The following is a 20,872-nucleotide window of genomic DNA, read 5'->3' on the forward strand; positions in this document are numbered from 1 at the left end:
ATGATAGGAGTGACCCAAGTTGGCAGCTCCTACCCGTGGCATAGGGGCAACGTGAATTCAAATGTCATGACAGGCTGATTTTTTTTTTTATGAGGAGGCAAGTGGTTTTGGCAGACTGATTCTGACATCACCCTCCGATGATAGGAGTGACCCAAGTTGGCAGCTCCTACCCGTGGCATAGGGGCAACGTGAATTCAAATGTCATGACAGGCTGATTTTTTTTTTTTTATGAGGAGGCAAGTGGTTTTGGCAGACTGATTCTGACATCACCCTCCGATGATAGGAGTGACCCAAGTTGGCAGCTCCTACCCGTGGCATAGGGGCAACGTGAATTCAAATGTCATGACAGGCTGATTTTTTTTTTTATGAGGAGGCAAGTGGTTTTGGCAGACTGATTCTGACATCACCCTCCGATGATAGGAGTGACCCAAGTTGGCAGCTCCTACCCGTGGCATAGGGGCAACGTGAATTCAAATGTCATGACAGGCTGATTTTTTTTTTTTTATGAGGAGGCAAGTGGTTTTGGCAGACTGATTCTGACATCACCCTCCGATGATAGGAGTGACCCAAGTTGGCAGCTCCTACCCGTGGCATAGGGGCAACGTGAATTCAAATGTCATGACAGGCTGATTTTTTTTTTTTTATGAGGAGGCAAGTGGTTTTGGCAGACTGATTCTGACATCACCCTCCGATGATAGGAGTGACCCAAGTTGGCAGCTCCTACCCGTGGCATAGGGGCAACGTGAATTCAAATGTCATGACAGGCTGATTTTTTTTTTTTTATGAGGAGGCAAGTGGTTTTGGCAGACTGATTCTGACATCACCCTCCGATGATAGGAGTGACCCAAGTTGGCAGCTCCTACCCGTGGCATAGGGGCAACGTGAATTCAAATGTCATGACAGGCTGATTTTTTTTTTTTATGAGGAGGCAAGTGGTTTTGGCAGACTGATTCTGACATCACCCTCCGATGATAGGAGTGACCCAAGTTGGCAGCTCCTACCCGTGGCATAGGGGCAACGTGAATTCAAATGTCATGACAGGCTGATTTTTTTTTTTTTATGAGGAGGCAAGTGGTTTTGGCAGACTGATTCTGACATCACCCTCCGATGATAGGAGTGACCCAAGTTGGCAGCTCCTACCCGTGGCATAGGGGCAACGTGAATTCAAATGTCATGACAGGCTGATTTTTTTTTTTTTTTTTATGAGGAGGCAAGTGGTTTTGGCAGACTGATTCTGACATCACCCTCCGATGATAGGAGTGACCCAAGTTGGCAGCTCCTACCCGTGGCATAGGGGCAACGTGAATTCAAATGTCATGACAGGCTGACTTTTTTTTTTTTATGAGGAGGCAAGTGGTTTTGGCAGACTGATTCTGACATCACCCTCCGATGATAGGAGTGACCCAAGTTGGCAGCTCCTACCCGTGGCATAGGGGCAACGTGAATTCAAATGTCATGACAGGCTGATTTTTTTTTTTTATGAGGAGGCAAGTGGTTTTGGCAGACTGATTCTGACATCACCCTCCGATGATAGGAGTGACCCAAGTTGGCAGCTCCTACCCGTGGCATAGGGGCAACGTGAATTCAAATGTCATGACAGGCTGATTTTTTTTTTTATGAGGAGGCAAGTGGTTTTGGCAGACTGATTCTGACATCACCCTCCGATGATAGGAGTGACCCAAGTTGGCAGCTCCTACCCGTGGCATAGGGGCAACGTGAATTCAAATGTCATGACAGGCTGATTTTTTTTTTTTTATGAGGAGGCAAGTGGTTTTGGCAGACTGATTCTGACATCACCCTCCGATGATAGGAGTGACCCAAGTTGGCAGCTCCTACCCGTGGCATAGGGGCAACGTGAATTCAAATGTCATGACAGGCTGATTTTTTTTTTTTATGAGGAGGCAAGTGGTTTTGGCAGACTGATTCTGACATCACCCTCCGATGATAGGAGTGACCCAAGTTGGCAGCTCCTACCCGTGGCATAGGGGCAACGTGAATTCAAATGTCATGACAGGCTGATTTTTTTTTTTTTTTATGAGGAGGCAAGTGGTTTTGGCAGACTGATTCTGACATCACCCTCCGATGATAGGAGTGACCCAAGTTGGCAGCTCCTACCCGTGGCATAGGGGCAACGTGAATTCAAATGTCATGACAGGCTGATTTTTTTTTTTTTTTATGAGGAGGCAAGTGGTTTTGGCAGACTGATTCTGACATCACCCTCCGATGATAGGAGTGACCCAAGTTGGCAGCTCCTACCCGTGGCATAGGGGCAACGTGAATTCAAATGTCATGACAGGCTGATTTTTTTTTTTTTTTTATGAGGAGGCAAGTGGTTTTGGCAGACTGATTCTGACATCACCCTCCGATGATAGGAGTGACCCAAGTTGGCAGCTCCTACCCGTGGCATAGGGGCAACGTGAATTCAAATGTCATGACAGGCTGATTTTTTTTTTTTTATGAGGAGGCAAGTGGTTTTGGCAGACTGATTCTGACATCACCCTCCGATGATAGGAGTGACCCAAGTTGGCAGCTCCTACCCGTGGCATAGGGGCAACGTGAATTCAAATGTCATGACAGGCTGATTTTTTTTTTTTTATGAGGAGGCAAGTGGTTTTGGCAGACTGATTCTGACATCACCCTCCGATGATAGGAGTGACCCAAGTTGGCAGCTCCTACCCGTGGCATAGGGGCAACGTGAATTCAAATGTCATGACAGGCTGATTTTTTTTTTTATGAGGAGGCAAGTGGTTTTGGCAGACTGATTCTGACATCACCCTCCGATGATAGGAGTGACCCAAGTTGGCAGCTCCTACCCGTGGCATAGGGGCAACGTGAATTCAAATGTCATGACAGGCTGATTTTTTTTTTTTTTTTTTTTATGAGGAGGCAAGTGGTTTTGGCAGACTGATTCTGACATCACCCTCCGATGATAGGAGTGACCCAAGTTGGCAGCTCCTACCCGTGGCATAGGGGCAACGTGAATTCAAATGTCATGACAGGCTGATTTTTTTTTTTATGAGGATGCAAGTGGTTTTGGCAAACTGATTCTGACATCACCCTCCGATGATAGGAGTGACTCAAGTTGGCAGCTCCTACCCGTGGCATAGGGGCAACGTGAATTCAAATGTCATGACAGGCTGATTTTTTTTTTTATGAGGAGGCAAGTGGTTTTGGCAGACTGATTCTGACATCACCCTCCGATGATAGGAGTGACCCAAGTTGGCAGCTCCTACCCGTGGCATAGGGGCAACGTGAATTCAAATGTCATGACAGGCTGATTTTTTTTTTTATGAGGAGGCAAGTGGTTTTGGCAGACTGATTCTGACATCACCCTCCGATGATAGGAGTGACCCAAGTTGGCAGCTCCTACCCGTGGCATAGGGGCAACGTGAATTCAAATGTCATGACAGGCTGATTTTTTTTTTTATGAGGAGGCAAGTGGTTTTGGCAGACTGATTCTGACATCACCCTCCGATGATAGGAGTGACCCAAGTTGGCAGCTCCTACCCGTGGCATAGGGGTAATGTGAATTCAAATGTCATGGCAGGCTGTCTTTTTTTTTCTTTTTTTTTTTTTTTATGAGGAGGCAAGTGGTTTTGGCAGACTGATTCTGACATCACCCTCCGATGATAGGAGTGACCCAAGTTGGCAGCTCCTACCCGTGGCATAGGGGCAACGTGAATTCAAATGTCATGACAGGCTGATTTTTTTTTTTTTTATGAGGAGGCAAGTGGTTTTGGCAGACTGATTCTGACATCACCCTCCGATGATAGGAGTGACCCAAGTTGGCAGCTCCTACCCGTGGCATAGGGGTAATGTGAATTCAAATGTCATGGCAGGCTGTCTTGTTTTTTCTTTTTTTTTTTATGAGGAGGCAAGTGGTTTTGGCAGACTGATTCTGACATCACCCTCCGATGATAGGAGTGACCCAAGTTGGCAGCTCCTACCCGTGGCATAGGGGCAACGTGAATTCAAATGTCATGACAGGCTGATTTTTTTTTTTTTTTATGAGGAGGCAAGTGGTTTTGGCAGACTGATTCTGACATCACCCTCCGATGATAGGAGTGACCCAAGTTGGCAGCTCCTACCCGTGGCATAGGGGTAATGTGAATTCAAATGTCATGGCAGGCTGTCTTGTTTTTTTTTTTTATGAGGAGGCAAGTGGTTTTGGCAGACTGATTCTGACATCACCCTCCGATGATAGGAGTGACCCAAGTTGGCAGCTCCTACCCGTGGCATAGGGGCAACGTGAATTCAAATGTCATGACAGGCTGATTTTTTTTTTTTTTATGAGGAGGCAAGTGGTTTTGGCAGACTGATTCTGACATCACCCTCCGATGATAGGAGTGACCCAAGTTGGCAGCTCCTACCCGTGGCATAGGGGCAACGTGAATTCAAATGTCATGACAGGCTGATTTTTTTTTTTTTTTTATGAGGAGGCAAGTGGTTTTGGCAGACTGATTCTGACATCACCCTCCGATGATAGGAGTGACCCAAGTTGGCAGCTCCTACCCGTGGCATAGGGGCAACGTGAATTCAAATGTCATGACAGGCTGATTTTTTTTTTTTTTTTATGAGGAGGCAAGTGGTTTTGGCAGACTGATTCTGACATCACCCTCCGATGATAGGAGTGACCCAAGTTGGCAGCTCCTACCCGTGGCATAGGGGCAACGTGAATTCAAATGTCATGACAGGCTGATTTTTTTTTTATGAGGAGGCAAGTGGTTTTGGCAGACTGATTCTGACATCACCCTCCGATGATAGGAGTGACCCAAGTTGGCAGCTCCTACCCGTGGCATAGGGGCAACGTGAATTCAAATGTCATGACAGGCTGATTTTTTTTTTTTATGAGGAGGCAAGTGGTTTTGGCAGACTGATTCTGACATCACCCTCCGATGATAGGAGTGACCCAAGTTGGCAGCTCCTACCCGTGGCATAGGGGCAACGTGAATTCAAATGTCATGACAGGCTGATTTTTTTTTTTTTTATGAGGAGGCAAGTGGTTTTGGCAGACTGATTCTGACATCACCCTCCGATGATAGGAGTGACCCAAGTTGGCAGCTCCTACCCGTGGCATAGGGGCAACGTGAATTCAAATGTCATGACAGGCTGATTTTTTTTTTTTTTTATGAGGAGGCAAGTGGTTTTGGCAGACTGATTCTGACATCACCCTCCGATGATAGGAGTGACCCAAGTTGGCAGCTCCTACCCGTGGCATAGGGGCAACGTGAATTCAAATGTCATGACAGGCTGATTTTTTTTTTTTATGAGGAGGCAAGTGGTTTTGGCAAACTGATTCTGACATCACCCTCCGATGATAGGAGTGACTCAAGTTGGCAGCTCCTACCCGTGGCATAGGGGCAACGTGAATTCAAATGTCATGACAGGCTGATTTTTTTTTTTTATGAGGAGGCAAGTGGTTTTGGCAGACTGATTCTGACATCACCCTCCGATGATAGGAGTGACCCAAGTTGGCAGCTCCTACCCGTGGCATAGGGGCAACGTGAATTCAAATGTCATGACAGGCTGACTTTTTTTTTATGAGGAGGCAAGTGGTTTTGGCAGACTGATTCTGACATCACCCTCCGATGATAGGAGTGACCCAAGTTGGCAGCTCCTACCCGTGGCATAGGGGCAACGTGAATTCAAATGTCATGACAGGCTGATTTTTTTTTTTTATGAGGAGGCAAGTGGTTTTGGCAGACTGATTCTGACATCACCCTCCGATGATAGGAGTGACCCAAGTTGGCAGCTCCTACCCGTGGCATAGGGGTAATGTGAATTCAAATGTCATGGCAGGCTGTCTTTTTTTTTCTTTTTTTTTTTTTTTATGAGGAGGCAAGTGGTTTTGGCAGACTGATTCTGACATCACCCTCCGATGATAGGAGTGACCCAAGTTGGCAGCTCCTACCCGTGGCATAGGGGTAATGTGAATTCAAATGTCATGGCAGGCTGTCTTTTTTTTTTCTTTTTTTTTTATGAGGAGGCAAGTGGTTTTGGCAGACTGATTCTGACATCACCCTCCGATGATAGGAGTGACCCAAGTTGGCAGCTCCTACCCGTGGCATAGGGGTAATGTGAATTCAAATGTCATGGCAGGCTGTCTTTTTTTTTCTTTTTTTTTATGAGGAGGTAAGTGGCTTTGGCGGACTGATTCTGACATCACCCTCCGATGATAGGAGTGACCCAAGTTGGCAGCTCCTACCCGTGGCATAGGGGCAACGTGAATTCAAATGTCATGACAGGCTGATTTTTTTTTTTTTATGAGGAGGCAAGTGGTTTTGGCAGACTGATTCTGACATCACCCTCCGATGATAGGAGTGACCCAAGTTGGCAGCTCCTACCCGTGGCATAGGGGTAATGTGAATTCAAATGTCATGGCAGGCTGTCTTTTTTTTCTTTTTTTTTTTATGAGGAGGCAAGTGGTTTTGGCAGACTGATTCTGACATCACCCTCCGATGATAGGAGTGACCCAAGTTGGCAGCTCCTACCCGTGGCATAGGGGTAATGTGAATTCAAATGTCATGGCAGGCTGTCTTTTTTTTTCTTTTTTTTTTTTTATGAGGAGACCGTAGGTACGCCTCTTCACGGCGTAGCTGCAGCCACCCGAGGTCTCACTTTGGCTGTCGTAGTATTGCTTTCGCAATAAAACGCCGAGACGAACTGACTATTCCGCAGTGCTGAATCCTTCGTCCCATGCTTACTGGTTGCGGCAGCTTGCTGTGAGGCGTTGTGGAGAGTCCTGTTTCTTTAAACAAGCCGCACTCCCCCCCCCCCCCCCCCCGCGCTCAAAAAAAAAGAAAAAAAAAAGAAAAAAGAAGTCTACAGCGTGCTTTATTTTATCTTTGTGCCAGTTGTACGAAAAGTGTTCGGGCATGCACTACTTGCACTTCAATCGTTCGGTGTTTTGCTACTCAAAAATATATTTTGATAGTTTGCATTCAGGTGCAGGAGGCGATATTGAGTGATAATATTTCATCGGAGAAATCGCCTTACGTAGGCGGCGACGCACCCGTCTGCTTGTCGTCGCACATGACGTCGTTGATCTTGTTGCGGAAAGGGTAGGACTTCATTACGCAGCCGCAGTTTCGGAACGTGATGTTCATACGGCATTCCTCCATGCACAGCTGTGAATGACGTCATAAAGTGGTACGTGTCAAGAACCTTCAGTTGAATGAATATGATGTTAGTAAGTATTTGTTTTAATTCTCGGATATCCAGAATATGCACATTGCATGACGGCAAGAGGAAGCTTGTAACCCGAAAAAAAAAAGTAATAATAAATTATTTCCTGCGCTAAAATAAGCCCAGCTCGAGTGTTATCGTCATTTTGAGCGAAATGTTGCCGGAATATTTTCAATTCTCGGGAGACAAAGCGGAAGCCTGACCAACACCAAATAATATAAATTTCGATACCAATTAAGGCAAAAGGTAGGATTTTGTTCTACCGTATGTGGTTGTTGACGAATATAGTGAAGGTGTGCACTCTTACCGTCTGAGTCATGTAGGCGCCGTAGAAGCGGTGTTGGCCAAACATCTTGTAGTCCACACAGTTCGTGTCGTAAGGAGCAGGAAGACCTATGCTCCCTTTCTGCGAACAGCAACGCACAACACATTAGAGAAATTGAGCATGCACTTAGGACACTGACATGATTTTGTGCATAACGGATAGAGACGCACTTGCACTGACCAAATATAGGAGCTAGGGCAATAGCGTTCTAGTCTGTTTCGCCCCCCTTATCCTTTGAGAACAGACAGAATTGCTCCATTTCATCGTTGTATTGGCGTATAGAGAGAGCACTTGCGTTTTACGTGAACCTGCCAATTCCTCAAATGATCTATTTGTTTGATTGCTCAGTTTACTTTATTAATTGATACTGCTATGCCTTGAAAGGGCCGTTAAATGATTGAACACACACACACACACACACACACACACACACACACACACACACACACACACACACACACACACACACACACACACACACACACACACACACACACACACACACACACACACACACACACACACACACACACACACACACACACACACACACACACACACACACACACACACACACACACACACACGCACACACACACACGCGCGCGCGCACGCACACGCACACGCACACGCACGCACACACACACACAAGAATCACCGTACACTCGTAGCATTACGCATAGTGGAAACACGCCATTCTGCGGACGAAGGTAAATGCACTAATTTTGAGCACTTCACAAAATAACTATGTATATCTCAAACGGTTAGATTATCTCGGAAAATAGGACTCAAAACGGGTGGCAAAAGCACCGAAACAAGAATCAGGCGGTGTATACAACTCATTATTTACTCTTAGTTTTCGTAACTTTCTGTTAATATGACTATGCACTATTTCGAGCCTTCAGCGCAATGACATCTTACGTGCTTTCTTTATCTAATGATCTTTCAAAAGGCACTTCGAAGTCTCCCTGGATTTTGGTCTCGAATTGCTGCAGAATGCATATAAGTCGTTCTCCCGAGGCCGCACATAGATCAGCGCACGTGAGCAGTGCACGTGATATCACACTGGTGCACACCGGTGCATACACCGGCGTACAAAGAGGCTTAGAACATTCGAGTACAAGGGAGTCGACGCAAGCTCGCGCGCATATTCGATCCTGATAGGAGGTGGTAGCTGCGAGTGCATTCCATCGCCATCGCGCGCAGCGCTCTCAGTTCCAATCCAATCCAATGATTAATGGCGTGCAAGTTCTCATAGGCCGAAACTAAACTACGCAGCATAATACTGAGACGTACCGACACACATACATATATACTAGCTTTTTTTTTCAGCCCTGTTGCGATTTTGCAATTTAGTTATGTATCACCTACTATTCTACACCCTAAACCTATAGTTCCTGTATGCCTAGCTGCGTGATGCATACCTGCTCGATGCTGTACTCGTAGTTGCCATTGGGCTCAAGGATGACGGTGTGCTTGGCTCCGGCGTCCAGGCTGTCCACGTGGTGGAAACCCACGTCAGCCACGTAGCGGTCCAGCGAAACCAGCCGGCTGATCTTCCACGTGATGAACATGCTAAAGTCTACACGCGCCCCCCGAAACACGTTTGGATCAGCGAAATCCGCCTCTTGCATTACGAATATACTATTTCGACCGGCGCAGAAAAAAATGAAGGATTTTTGACGAGGAAGCCGGATGATAAACGAAGCATGTGAATAATTGCCGTGGACCAATAGCAGGCGGGAGAAGCGATCAGCCTGCGTTGTTCATTTGCCGACATCAAGACACAGAGTCGGGGAGAACAGGGTTTTTTGTAAGCATCCGATGATCGTACCCTTTAACATCTTGTCATTTCTCGGTCCTTAAATATGCTTCGATGTTTTGATGCAGTCGTAAGATTTGGTGCCCTTACCAGTTTTTCATAAATCAACTACAAAAAATAAAAAGAACAATCATGCACGTAGACGGCGTCTGAGGCCCTCCAAACCAAAACAATACATGCGGCAAGTTATATTTCTTCGAGTCGATTGCAACATTCGAATGTTCTTCAAACGAGTATTCCCTGGCGGGCACGTAACTAGGCCCAGTAGCCTTCCGAGAGGATTACTTTTCGAATTTTCATGTTGCAGGCTGCTAATAAAAATCATGCAGTGTAGGGACTCAGCCATAAAACCATAAAAATCCATACCTCCGACATCGGAGTACAGAACATATGCGAGGCGCGGACATTAGTACAGATCACCATCCATACAAGCAGCAGTGGTTAAACTGGTTAATTCTTGCGGTTTGGAAAGGCACCGCCGAGAGACACTAGCCAGGGAATGAGGGCGTCTTCATCTAGCTAGCATAAACAAGAACCTTATATACACTACTCAGGCACCCCATCCAGCATGTGCTTTTTCACTGAGCTCTAGCTTCGGGATTACATATTTTATGAAATTGCCCCAACTGCCCCCTTGTTTTAGAATGTGTGCAAAATTTTTAGTCCTAGAAGCAAAAAAAAAAAAAAAGTGCTGCGGGAACGGAATCCTTGGGTAACAAAAGAAATCGTGCGCTTAAAACAGAAGTTAAACAAAAAACAAGAAAACAACGCAAGCAATGCCCGACTATTTCCACGAGTAACAGGTTGTTTGGCTTACGTGTATTATTAGCTGAAAAAATAAGAAAGCGAAAGATTACTTTCATAAAATAACGCGAAAAAACTTTCTCATCTCTTCACTGGTGAAGTTCCGGCAGCATATATCGCCTAAAACGAAAATTGCGCCAAAACTATTCATCGGCGATAACTTTATAACTGACAGTGCAGATGTCGCAGATGCGCTAGATCAGCACTTCTGTTCGGTGCTTACTCACGATAACTGTATCAGCCCACATTTCGCAGGTTATGAACACATTCTGCCAACTGGTGACCCCACGATTACTCAGGAAGGTGCGCAAGCACTTTTGCTCAATATAGACGCCAAAAAGCATCTGGAACTGATGGAATTCTAAACGCATTTCTTTTCTGGTACGCCGAGTGGTGTTCGAGGTAATTACCGTTCAAAAAATCGCTGTCAAGCGCGGAAGTACGCAAAAGTCGTACCCCCGCCAAAAACAGAAATTTCGTGCCTCCTCACATCGTTTAGGTCAATTTCTTTACTTCCACGTGTGCTAAATTGCTCGAAAACAAAATATTCAGACGCAAACCCTCCTTTCTAAATGACAACGCATTGATTGATGCAACGCAACATGGGTTTAGGCGAGGGTTATCGACCATAACTCAGCTCATAGAAACAGTGCATGATTTAGGAGCATCTTTTGATAAGCGAAACCTATCATTGCTGAAACTAACCTATTCTAATGAACAGCACCTTAATTAACTGGATTCAGGCATACCTGTCTTTACGGAAACAGTATGTTCAAGTGATTGATGCAGCTTCTACCTCCGAAAACGTACACTCAGACATTCCACAAGGCTCATAATTTGGTCCGCTCTTCTTTCCGATATTAATGAACGATATCCTCACTGACATACGCATCAAGATCAAGCTTTTCGCAGAAGATTGCGTTCTGTTTCATAAAATACATAATTCAAACGATCAGCCAGTTTTAAACACTTACCTATCTAAAATAGAAGCTTGGTGCTCGAAATAGCATTAATTATTAATCTCATAATCTCATAACTGTTGCATTGACGGTAACACGCAGAAAGGACCCCGTAACATTTGGTATACAGTTAACAACCAGTGCTTATTTGTCGTTTCCAATTACAAGTACTTGGGAGTAATAATCACATCAGATCTTAGGTGGAATGAAACCTAACACACATTTATAATAAATCAATGAAGAAACTTAGCTTTTTAAGACCTTCGTTAGGAAACGCTTCAACTGAAATTAAAATTTTGGCCTACAAAACGTTTATCCAACCAGTCCTAGAGTACACCATGATTGTCTGGGATCCACACATACACAAGTTACTATCATTAAACTTGAGAACCACTGCTCCCCCTCCCCCCCCCCCCCCCCCCCCAACAAAAAAAAAAAAAAAAAAAAAAATGTCACACCAAAAAATGCTCCAGTTTGTCGTGCAGGGCCAACGCATTCAAACATCTTTTCTTCTCCGCCAAGGTGGTGCAGCGATTTGGGCGCTCGACTACTGTGCCCAAGGATGCGGGATCGAATCCTGGCCACGGCGGCCAGTTTTCAATGGAGGCGAGAATCTAGGAGCCTGTGTTCTGTGCTATGTCAGTGCATTTTAAAGAACCCCAGGTGGTCGAAATTTTGGGAGCCTACCACTACTGCGCCTCTCATAGCCTGAGTCGCTTTGGGACGTTAAATATCAAAAACCAAACCATTGTTTCCACATAAGATTTGTGAATGGAATGCGTTACCCGCTGACGTTATTGATTACCCAACGGTTTTATCATTCCTCTGCGCACTTGCACCCAAACCATAAGATACGTTTGCCTCTTCCCGTCAAATGACCTCCATGATGTAAATATTCTCCTGTGTTTTTGTTCTGGTTTATCCTTCAGCGTCCAGTATCTTGTTTACTGTTTTTTTTTTTTTTTTTTGTCTGAACTGTCCACCCCCGCCTAAGGCCTGATAACAAGGCTGACGGTACTGTAAAAGAAGTAAATAAATAAAAATGAACAGGTAAATAAATAGATAAATAAATAAATAAGTATATAAATAAATTTGCCCTAAGATTATCAGTGAATGCATGTTCTCTAACTGCAGTGATCATATCCGCCTCTCTCCATTTTCTTGCACGAGCGCATTCCGCACTGGGGTATGCAGTTCTCACACTCCCTTCGGATTGTTAAAAAAGGCGAAGCTATAGCTTGGATGTAAAGGATCGGTGTCCTAACCAGTGAAATGACTCATGAACGCTACCCGTCACTGCATTCATTCAGTCTGTTAGAATGCACTCACCGAATAGTGGTGGGTATTCGTGGTAGGCGGCCATTTCCTGGTTCCCTCTCCAGTTTAGCGTGTAGCACATGTACTTGGGCAACCGTGAGAAGGACTGCACGATCTGCCTGCGGAGAATAGCGGAGATGCACAAACGTAACAGCACTTGACTTGCCTCTCTATTTCTCTCTTCTGCAAATCTGCCGAAACCGAATTTAAAGCGGCGTACCATGTAGAGTTCTTCAAACGCAGTAATTTATGAGTGGGGTACCGCCATAAATAATCAACGCATTTCCAATAGGTTAGTGGGTTTGGAGGTTCTCGGTCAGAGCGGGAGATTGATAAGTTGCCAAAGTTGGCTCAATTATAAACTTCCATAAGTAAGCAAACTGTCTCTTTCGACGAAGATCCATTCATTCGTCAATTTTGCAAGCGCCTGTAAAGCATGCTTTGCTACATATATTCTCATGTTGTGAAGAAGCCAACTTTCTTCTCCATTAGCAAGGAAATATTAGGGCGCTGCCACAAGATTGGTTTGTGCGGTGAGGAGACTCTTGAAGATTTTTAACTGGTTGTAGGTAACATGAAGGTTTTATTAACAGGGTTATTTTAGTGCAAACAAAGATCACACAGTGAAGGACGAAGAAAACAGGTCAAGGGTGTCAACTTGAAACTGCTTTATTCGAAAAAAAAAATGCATCCAAAAGGAGAAAGGACGATTATATACAATGGCACCTGCAATGGCAATAAATCAGAAACGAAAAAAAAAAAGGAGAGAGGGGTGTGGGGGAGGTGCAGTCGTTTTCAGAATATCTAGAAAAGCGAAATCATTATTATAAATGGTCACAGACGGTCTACTGACCCATGCACCCCGTACTTCCTAATATGGTAGGTCTCAACCAGATCCGTTGCTAGCGTGAGAATGCTATTGCGCAGGATGCTAGTCTCTCAAAGCTTTGAATGGCACGTTTGTATTGAACGCAGAATAATTACTACTCGCATTCTTGGATCTCACCGGGGTGGCTCTGAAGCCTCATTTGACCAAGCGCTCGGAAAGAAACACGCCACCAGCGGGTTTCGAAACAGGCAGAGACAAAGATATTGGCTTCACTGGGTACTGCCATAGACCATTGCGCCATCTCGGCAGCCGGTTTCTTCATGTGACAAGCTGTGAGTATTTCACGTTGCGCTTCGGATGTCGTCGTCTTCATCTAAATGTTGCAGTAAGACCTTAATAAGCCTCTTTCATTCTAGAGGATGCCTAAAGCGCCCGTTAAATGCTTAACTAAGCATGGCAAGACTTGGAAAAGCAGAGATGAAAGAAGCAAAACACAGCCAAACGAATGCTAAATTTTAGTTCTTAATGTATGTCCATGCTTAAATAAGCTAAACTGCCGTTTGTTATTTTTTTTTTTCGTTGGGGAAGGTGGGTGGCCTTTCTTTTTGCCATTATTTTCCTTCCCGCTTTCATTAATGTATGCCGGCAGGTGTGAACAAGTGTCGTTTCTCAGTGACCAATTGTGTTCCCGTAGGTGCTCTTTAATGCACCGTCTCAATTTCAAGTGTACACGGTTCTCTACTTCAATGAAGTTTTTACAATTTTTCCGCTGCTGGTATTTACAGCGTGGAATAGCCATAGCACTAATGCTTTTCGAATTACAGAATACGCTTGTCGCTGCTTAGTTACCGTGAAAAATCGGAGCCCAGGATATTCAGAAGCTCTTCAGCTGCACAGCCCTGCCCGCTGAATGCGTCGTTCGCATATAATAATTTCCAGAGACTGCACGCTTAAGAGATCGGCTGGACGCTGAGCATTGTTGCACGAGTTGGTTTGAACAATTTAACCCGAATTCCATTCACGAGAAATTATAGAAAAGCGAACTGAATTGAGCCTTAAATTTGACCTCTCCCTTTTTAAAACACATACAAGTAGGGGAGAATATTATCAGATTTAGGAATTCAGAAACAAATGCGCTGTTTCATTTATTATGTGCAGTGCCGCCAAAGCAGCGCTTGTGAGTAGTTATAGAAGAAACACCAGTCAATAAAAATGATGGACAAAAGGAAAGAAAAACACGAAACTAGCTAGTTCGCCAATTTTATGTTAATAAATTCATTTTCATGCATTCTAATGATAGACGCTTCAAAAAGCTCATCATTCTTTGTCGTCTTTGACGTTTTCAATTTGCCACGATGGCTTCGCAACTCACGCTTTGCTTGCCTTTCGGTGGGATGCCCGTTCTTCATTCAAGCTCAGTGGTTGGTCCAGTAGTCGCTGCGTGCTTTTTTTTTTGTTTTGTTTTTTTACTTAGGCTCTTTCATAACTGTGAACAAACTTTCCCAGATTTCCACCGTCCTATTATGACAAACTGCTTCCTCAACCATATATGTACTTGTTTTATTGAAGGTGCGTAGCCTCATTTCTCTTTCCCCCTTTATTCATAAGCTTAGCTAGAACTTAGTCTGCATCGTTTTGGAGGTGCACGATGTGATGTGCATGATGTGCTCGTGCACGCACGCGTGTAGTGCGCCTTTAGCACACTAACCCATGTGTGCGTGGAAGTATGCATCGTCTCCGACGTTGCATGCATATCATTGTATAATGAGATCACCACCTCCCGTCTACACTCTCGATCTCTATCAACTTTTTATTTTTCCTGCCCCGTAACCATCTCTCTTCATCTACCCATATTTCATCTCTCTTTACACTTAGCTACCTCTCGACTTATTAATTCCTTCCTAACATTTCTCGACCTCTTTTTCTAAGCATCAGGATTTGTCCTTAGCTGCTCTATCTCTTCCTTCTCTATCCATCTGAATCCCATCTACACTTGAGTGACGTAGCAGTCTTGAGACCCGTTCTTTAAGCCGACCTCTCCACTCTTACAGTCTTTAATCATTTCTCCTTTTTTTGTGTGTGTGGTCAAGTAGAGTAGTACAAGGCGGGGTGCACATTAGGCCGTGGCGCGTATGCTGTGGCATGCATACTTGTCCTCCAGAATGAACTTGTAGTAGTAGAGCGTCGGATCCTCGATGGTTGTCTGGATGACGTCGGTGGCATCTAGCGCTATGTCACCCAGGTTGCCGTCCTGGTCTAGCACTCGACGAAGAGCCGGTATCTGCGCAAGGAATATGTCACTGAATTGCCAGGAAACGGTGCACTTGTTTAATAGCATTTTTACTGTCCTGCAGAGTATATCCTCAATGGTGGCGATGTCTTTCCATTGACAACGTAAGCGTGCGCTGTGCTGACCAGTAGAAAACGGTTGGCTGGTTATGGGGCAAAATTTTTAACAGTTCGCTTATCACACTTTTTAAACCGCGGCTTCTAGGCGTCCGTTAATGTGTTGAGAGGGGTCAGCCTCGGCGCGCCTTGGCGTCGTATCCGGCGCAGCGAAAGAGGAGTGCAGCAAAGGATGAAAGTACGATGACAACGAAAATAAAAAAAGAACAAGGAGGAAGATGAGGCAGGAGTAAGGCGCAGGGTGAAGGTTTGAGGTAAGCATGAAGAGGAACGCGGAAAGGGGGTTAAGCGAGAGGAAAGGTGGAGGAGGAGGGTAGGGCAAGAAAGGCGGAATCTGTCATGCTCCCTCTGTGGCGGCAATAGAGAGTTTTAGCTTACCGTGATCCGCGATCCGCCACCGCGCGTTCCACTGCGCATGCCCAGACCCCCCTTGACGCCGACAGATGGCGCCACATACTGGATGTCTGCACACAGACCTGCCGCGTCGGGGCCAATCAGCTTGACCCCTCCGCCCACGCGCGGTAGAGAGCCACGGTGGCGGATCGCGGATCACGGTAAGCTAAATCTCTCTAATCGGAGCAGAGGCGCACCGCCGCCGTTCGGCACTGCGTGATTCATATGCAGTAGCCGGTGGTTCAAATACCTCAACAGCTGCGCTTAAGTTTAGCGCTATCGAGTATCTCAATCGTCGGTCAATTTATTCCTGCTTTTAAACAATCTGCGAAAGACATGTATCCTCTGCCGCAGCCATACCGAAGCAATGCGCATCCACTGCCAGTTCGAGTGAATAACCTCTGTTCTCTTAAGCAAAGAGCCAAGAAGAGAGAAGCTGTACCGTAGATAAAATTTTCCAATCTGCCTTGATGAGGCCTGCAGCCCAGCACATGTGTATTTCTGTCCAGACGACGGTGTAGCCCAGCACATGTGTATTTCTGTCCAGACGACGGTGTTAGTGGAATATACAGATATTGCTCAAGACTATCCATGGATGGCACTCAGCGTAATTATTCCTACTTCTACAATTTTCACTTCCTCTGTCATTTTCCTCACGGCATAACGATTCGGCGCACGACTGAGGACGCGGGTTCAATACCGTCAGCGGCGGCCACGTTTCGATGGAGATAAAACGCAAACACGTGTGCGTGGTGCACTGTCAGTGCGTTGAATGTCTCCGGGTAGGCTGTAGTGTTGGGGCTGAGGAAAGAGACTTCGCTCGTATTAGTAAAGTATCGCGGGTGGAGTCATCAGGTAACCTGAAATATTAGAGAGATTTAGCTTACCGTGATCCGCGATCCGCCACCGTGGCTCTCTACCGCGCGTGGGCGGGGCCGGTCAAGCTGATTAGTCCCGACGCGGCAGGTCTTTGTGCCGACATCCAGTATGTGGCGCCATCTGTCAGCAGCAAGGGGGGTCTGGGCATGCGCAGTGGAACGTGCAGTGGCGGATCCCAGTAGCGGATCGCGGATCACGGTAAGCTAAAACTCTCTATTATGAAACCATTCATTACGGTATCTCTTTCTCTCTTTCTTCTTTTCTCTGAATCATTCCTCCCGTCACAACGCTGCTGAAGCGTCCACCGGCAAGCGATACCGTTAGTGCGCCATTTCATTTCGCCACAGGGAGACAGTGGTGCCTCCCGACCCTGCGGGGCAATCGTCGGTTGTGGACTCACCTTGTCCGCGGTGAGGTTGCAGAACATCGGATATCGTCGGCACAGCTTGTCCTTCTCGATCCTAATAGAATGCACAATGCACGGTATCTCAGTGTCACTGACGTCTCCAAGATGTCAGCAGAGGGTACGAAGTACAGGTGCACATACTGCTTCAAATAGAACAATAAGGCATTAATTGAACCGAGATTTTGTTCTTGAAGTGGGAACTTTTACACCACACGCGGTGACTAATGTCCACGTAATTCGTGCTGTGCAGCCCCTCAATAACATGCCTTTCTGAAATTTAAACCAAGAAAGGAAGCTTACTCACTCAACATGATAAAACTATATCGAAATGTTAAGCCACGCTGGAATAAAGGGGGAAAAAATTCACGAGATTAGGTTTACCACACCTTTATAACTGCCTGCCCGGCCTTGTTATGTTTACTACATATTCTTGAGCACATTCTTGCTGTGCTTTCTTCCCTCGAATGATTTGTGCATGTGGGGCAAATCTTTAACTTCAGACCAGGGCGGTAAAGCATCCGATCGGCGTATACACTGCTTTCATACAACCGACACGTGGTGATTTTATTCTCGCTTCGTGCGCTTTATCTCGTGCACCCTCTCAGCATCACCTCCAACCTCTCGACTCAACGAACACCCACTAATTGGCTAATTTATTTATGAATAATTTATCAATTACATTCCTAATGTGTTATAAATATTATAGTGATTATTAAGAAATTATTTAGCAGTATAATAATTATTATTATTATTAAACAATTATTAATGTAGTGTACATTTCTTGATAAATAAATATAAATTTATTACTAATTACGTATATAAATAATGGGATATGTCAAATAAAGTTAATATTATTTATTTTTTATTTGTTAAATTTATTATCGTAATAAGTTATATTAATTAATATTGTGTATGAATTAAGTAGTGCGATTAGAAAAGTCAGTCAGTCAGTAAAATGTCACTCATGAAAAGAGACTGCTCTTTGTAGTCCACGTCTAATCAGGACCGCTGTCGAAGCGCATGCACTAGGAAGTCTATTATTGGTGACTGATGTAATTAATACCTCACATACGCCACCAAGTCAGGCTTATGGTGTTTAGAGTGGAAAATGGTGGCCATGGTTATTTTCGGTGTACATGGTGAGTGCTTTATGGTGGTCGAGAATGACCACTAAAAATAACCACGGCCACTATTTTTCCACTTTAAAAATCCTTAAACCCACCACACAAAAGACGGTGGTTTCATGGTGTTTTATGGTGATTATGTGGTGGGATTTCCGATAGGGATATACGGTGTCTGTAAATTGGGGAATTGGGGAGCTAGTTCGTCGTTATACCAGTTGGTGACGCAGACGGAGATTCCCGGGAAGCGTAACGTCTGCGTGCTTTCGATGAGAACGTCCACCACAGTGGGGTGCTTCAGGAAGGACACCAGCGTGCCGGTGGCCTGGTACAGCAAGCCGGATACCATCAGCGTGCCGCTTACTAGCCGGAGCATGCGGAACACCAGCCGCCACCTGCGACCGCCACCACCCCCACTGCCAATGAACATGTTCTTTGCCAGACGAAAGCTGATTGGTGTTCTGCGTTTTGCATGTATGCCGGTTTTCTACAGGCATTTGAGCTTATCTTTATACGCGGATGAGCACTCAAGCCGGCTGAGGCGTCGTTACAGGCTACATATTGTTACCTATAGAGTTACACGCTGATAGTGAGCCAGCGGAAGTGAGGTGATACTGACGTAAATACCTTGGGCATTTGAGTCCTCTTATGCGCTGTGAATGCGTAAGCATTAAGTGGTTCTGTTTCGCTACTGTTGCATTTTTTAACGAGTTATACGAGCCTTAGAATGGTTTAACATGATTTTTGCGCAGATTTTTATTCTACTGCCCCTGCTCCACGCATGAGCCGATTAATGCTGCGCGTCAAAAAGACATCCGCCCTCTTGTCCATCGTTCAGCTCTACGAGGCTGGCTGCGAACTCTGTCAACATCTGAAGAAAGCCCTCCGTTTTACCTTCCGGGCATTTGCAGGCACTTGCCATCCCGACTCGCGCATTTAGCCATGTTGGCATCGACTTGCTTGAACCCTTTGCGGTCTAGATCTTGAGTAACAAATGAATCACCGTCCGCACCGATTGTGCTACATGCCATTACCCGCGCCATCCCGACCAGCTGCGCTACAGACGTCGCAGATTTCCTGGCACACGACGCGATTCTCCATTATGGTGCCAATTCCCATCTACTATTCACAGATCGTGGTCGCTGCGGATTGCTTGATGAAATTCTTCGTTCGTGTTCTGTCCGCCATAAATTCACTCCAACCTATCAAGATTAAAGGCCTCACGAAAAGTTTTCACGGCAACCTCGTTAACATGCTATACATGCATGTACGCGACGGCAACGGGGATAGATGCGTTATCCTGCCATTTGTGGCTTAAGCCTGTCACTCTACCCGTCATGACAACACTGTAAACAAAATCGCACTCTGAGAATTTTCGTGGTAATAACCACCACCATCCAGGAAGGGTGTATTAAGGGACTGATGCACCCTTCCCAGAGGGTGTGTTACAGATATAAAAACGGTACGATTTTGTTTACAGTGATCGCTGGGCACTCTCTATCTTCTATTTGGACGACAACCGACACTGCCCTTCGACACTTCACTATCTGCAGCCGATGCCACTGGTAGTTACGCTCTTGATGTCATTGCCTACGATGATGGCGGATCTCCGAGGCCCCAAAGAAATGCCGTAACAGTCGCCAACGTGATGTGCCCGACGCTCGAAGATCTCTCGTTCTGCTCTGGCTCACATACCACCCAGTGGGCTTGTGTGTAAAACTTCTGCCGCGCTACATGCTACACAGGCCCTTACCTTAATTTGCGCCCTGTCACCGACGTCACATACGAAATAGCACATCTGTACGCGGAGTTATCCGTAGCACCAGCATCAGCATGTGACGCGCCTCAAGCCGTATCATTCACGCCCTTTGCCCACATATAGAACGAGGCGCCGGGATGACTCTTTTGCGGAGAAGGTGCATGCTGATAGTGAGCTAGTGGAAGATGAAGTGACTTGGTCTTCCTGACGACGGTTACGCTGAGGGTGTGAGATGAACTACCATTGATCTTGAAGTAGTAAAAGATACTCTTGTGTGGATCTCTCCCGTGACAATATGAAAGATAGTGCCTTAATAGCGCTCGATCAACAGCGATTGTTACGTACCCAAATATGGGGGATAAAACATTTTACGCGATAGCGTGTTGCGGGAAATCCGGCGTCATCACCGTCGGCGTAGTTTGCCGTGAGCCAATAATCCTGTATCGTCGACTTCACGTCACTTCACGTCACAGCCACATGAACTTGTGCTAGAACTTCGTGCACCCCTCAACGCTCTTGTCAAACATGACGTCACACAGGTAATGAAAGTGATTCAAAGAAGATATGTAATACGGATTTAAGGTCACCACATAGCCTGAAAAAATATTTAATTTCATTAAGGGAATTCACTTCGCTTAAGGAAGAATTCAACAACTTTAGCATGATT

General features: G+C 45.5%; 1 protein-coding gene across 1 annotated transcript in view; it reads right to left on the reverse strand.

Annotated features, from left to right (window-relative positions):
• ppk17 (amiloride-sensitive sodium channel pickpocket 17) overlaps positions 1 to 19,489 on the reverse strand; it is a 69,281-nt gene extending 49,792 nt beyond the window's left edge. The window contains exons 1-8 of the mRNA XM_084597182.1: positions 19,341 to 19,489; positions 18,662 to 18,907; positions 17,320 to 17,380; positions 15,392 to 15,522; positions 12,425 to 12,531; positions 8,935 to 9,092; positions 7,493 to 7,591; positions 7,013 to 7,127 (exon numbers count right to left, since the gene is read on the reverse strand). Of these exons, the coding sequence (XP_084453308.1) occupies positions 7,013 to 7,127; positions 7,493 to 7,591; positions 8,935 to 9,092; positions 12,425 to 12,531; positions 15,392 to 15,522; positions 17,320 to 17,380; positions 18,662 to 18,907; positions 19,341 to 19,489 (1,066 nt within the window). The remainder of the gene's footprint in view (positions 1 to 7,012; positions 7,128 to 7,492; positions 7,592 to 8,934; positions 9,093 to 12,424; positions 12,532 to 15,391; positions 15,523 to 17,319; positions 17,381 to 18,661; positions 18,908 to 19,340) is intronic.
• Between the last annotated feature and the right edge of the window lie 1,383 nt (positions 19,490 to 20,872).

Source organism: Amblyomma maculatum, chromosome 3 (genome assembly GCF_055883805.1).
Source record: "Amblyomma maculatum isolate TAMU_Amacu chromosome 3, ASM5588380v1, whole genome shotgun sequence".
NCBI classification, from domain to species: domain Eukaryota; kingdom Metazoa; phylum Arthropoda; class Arachnida; order Ixodida; family Ixodidae; genus Amblyomma; species Amblyomma maculatum.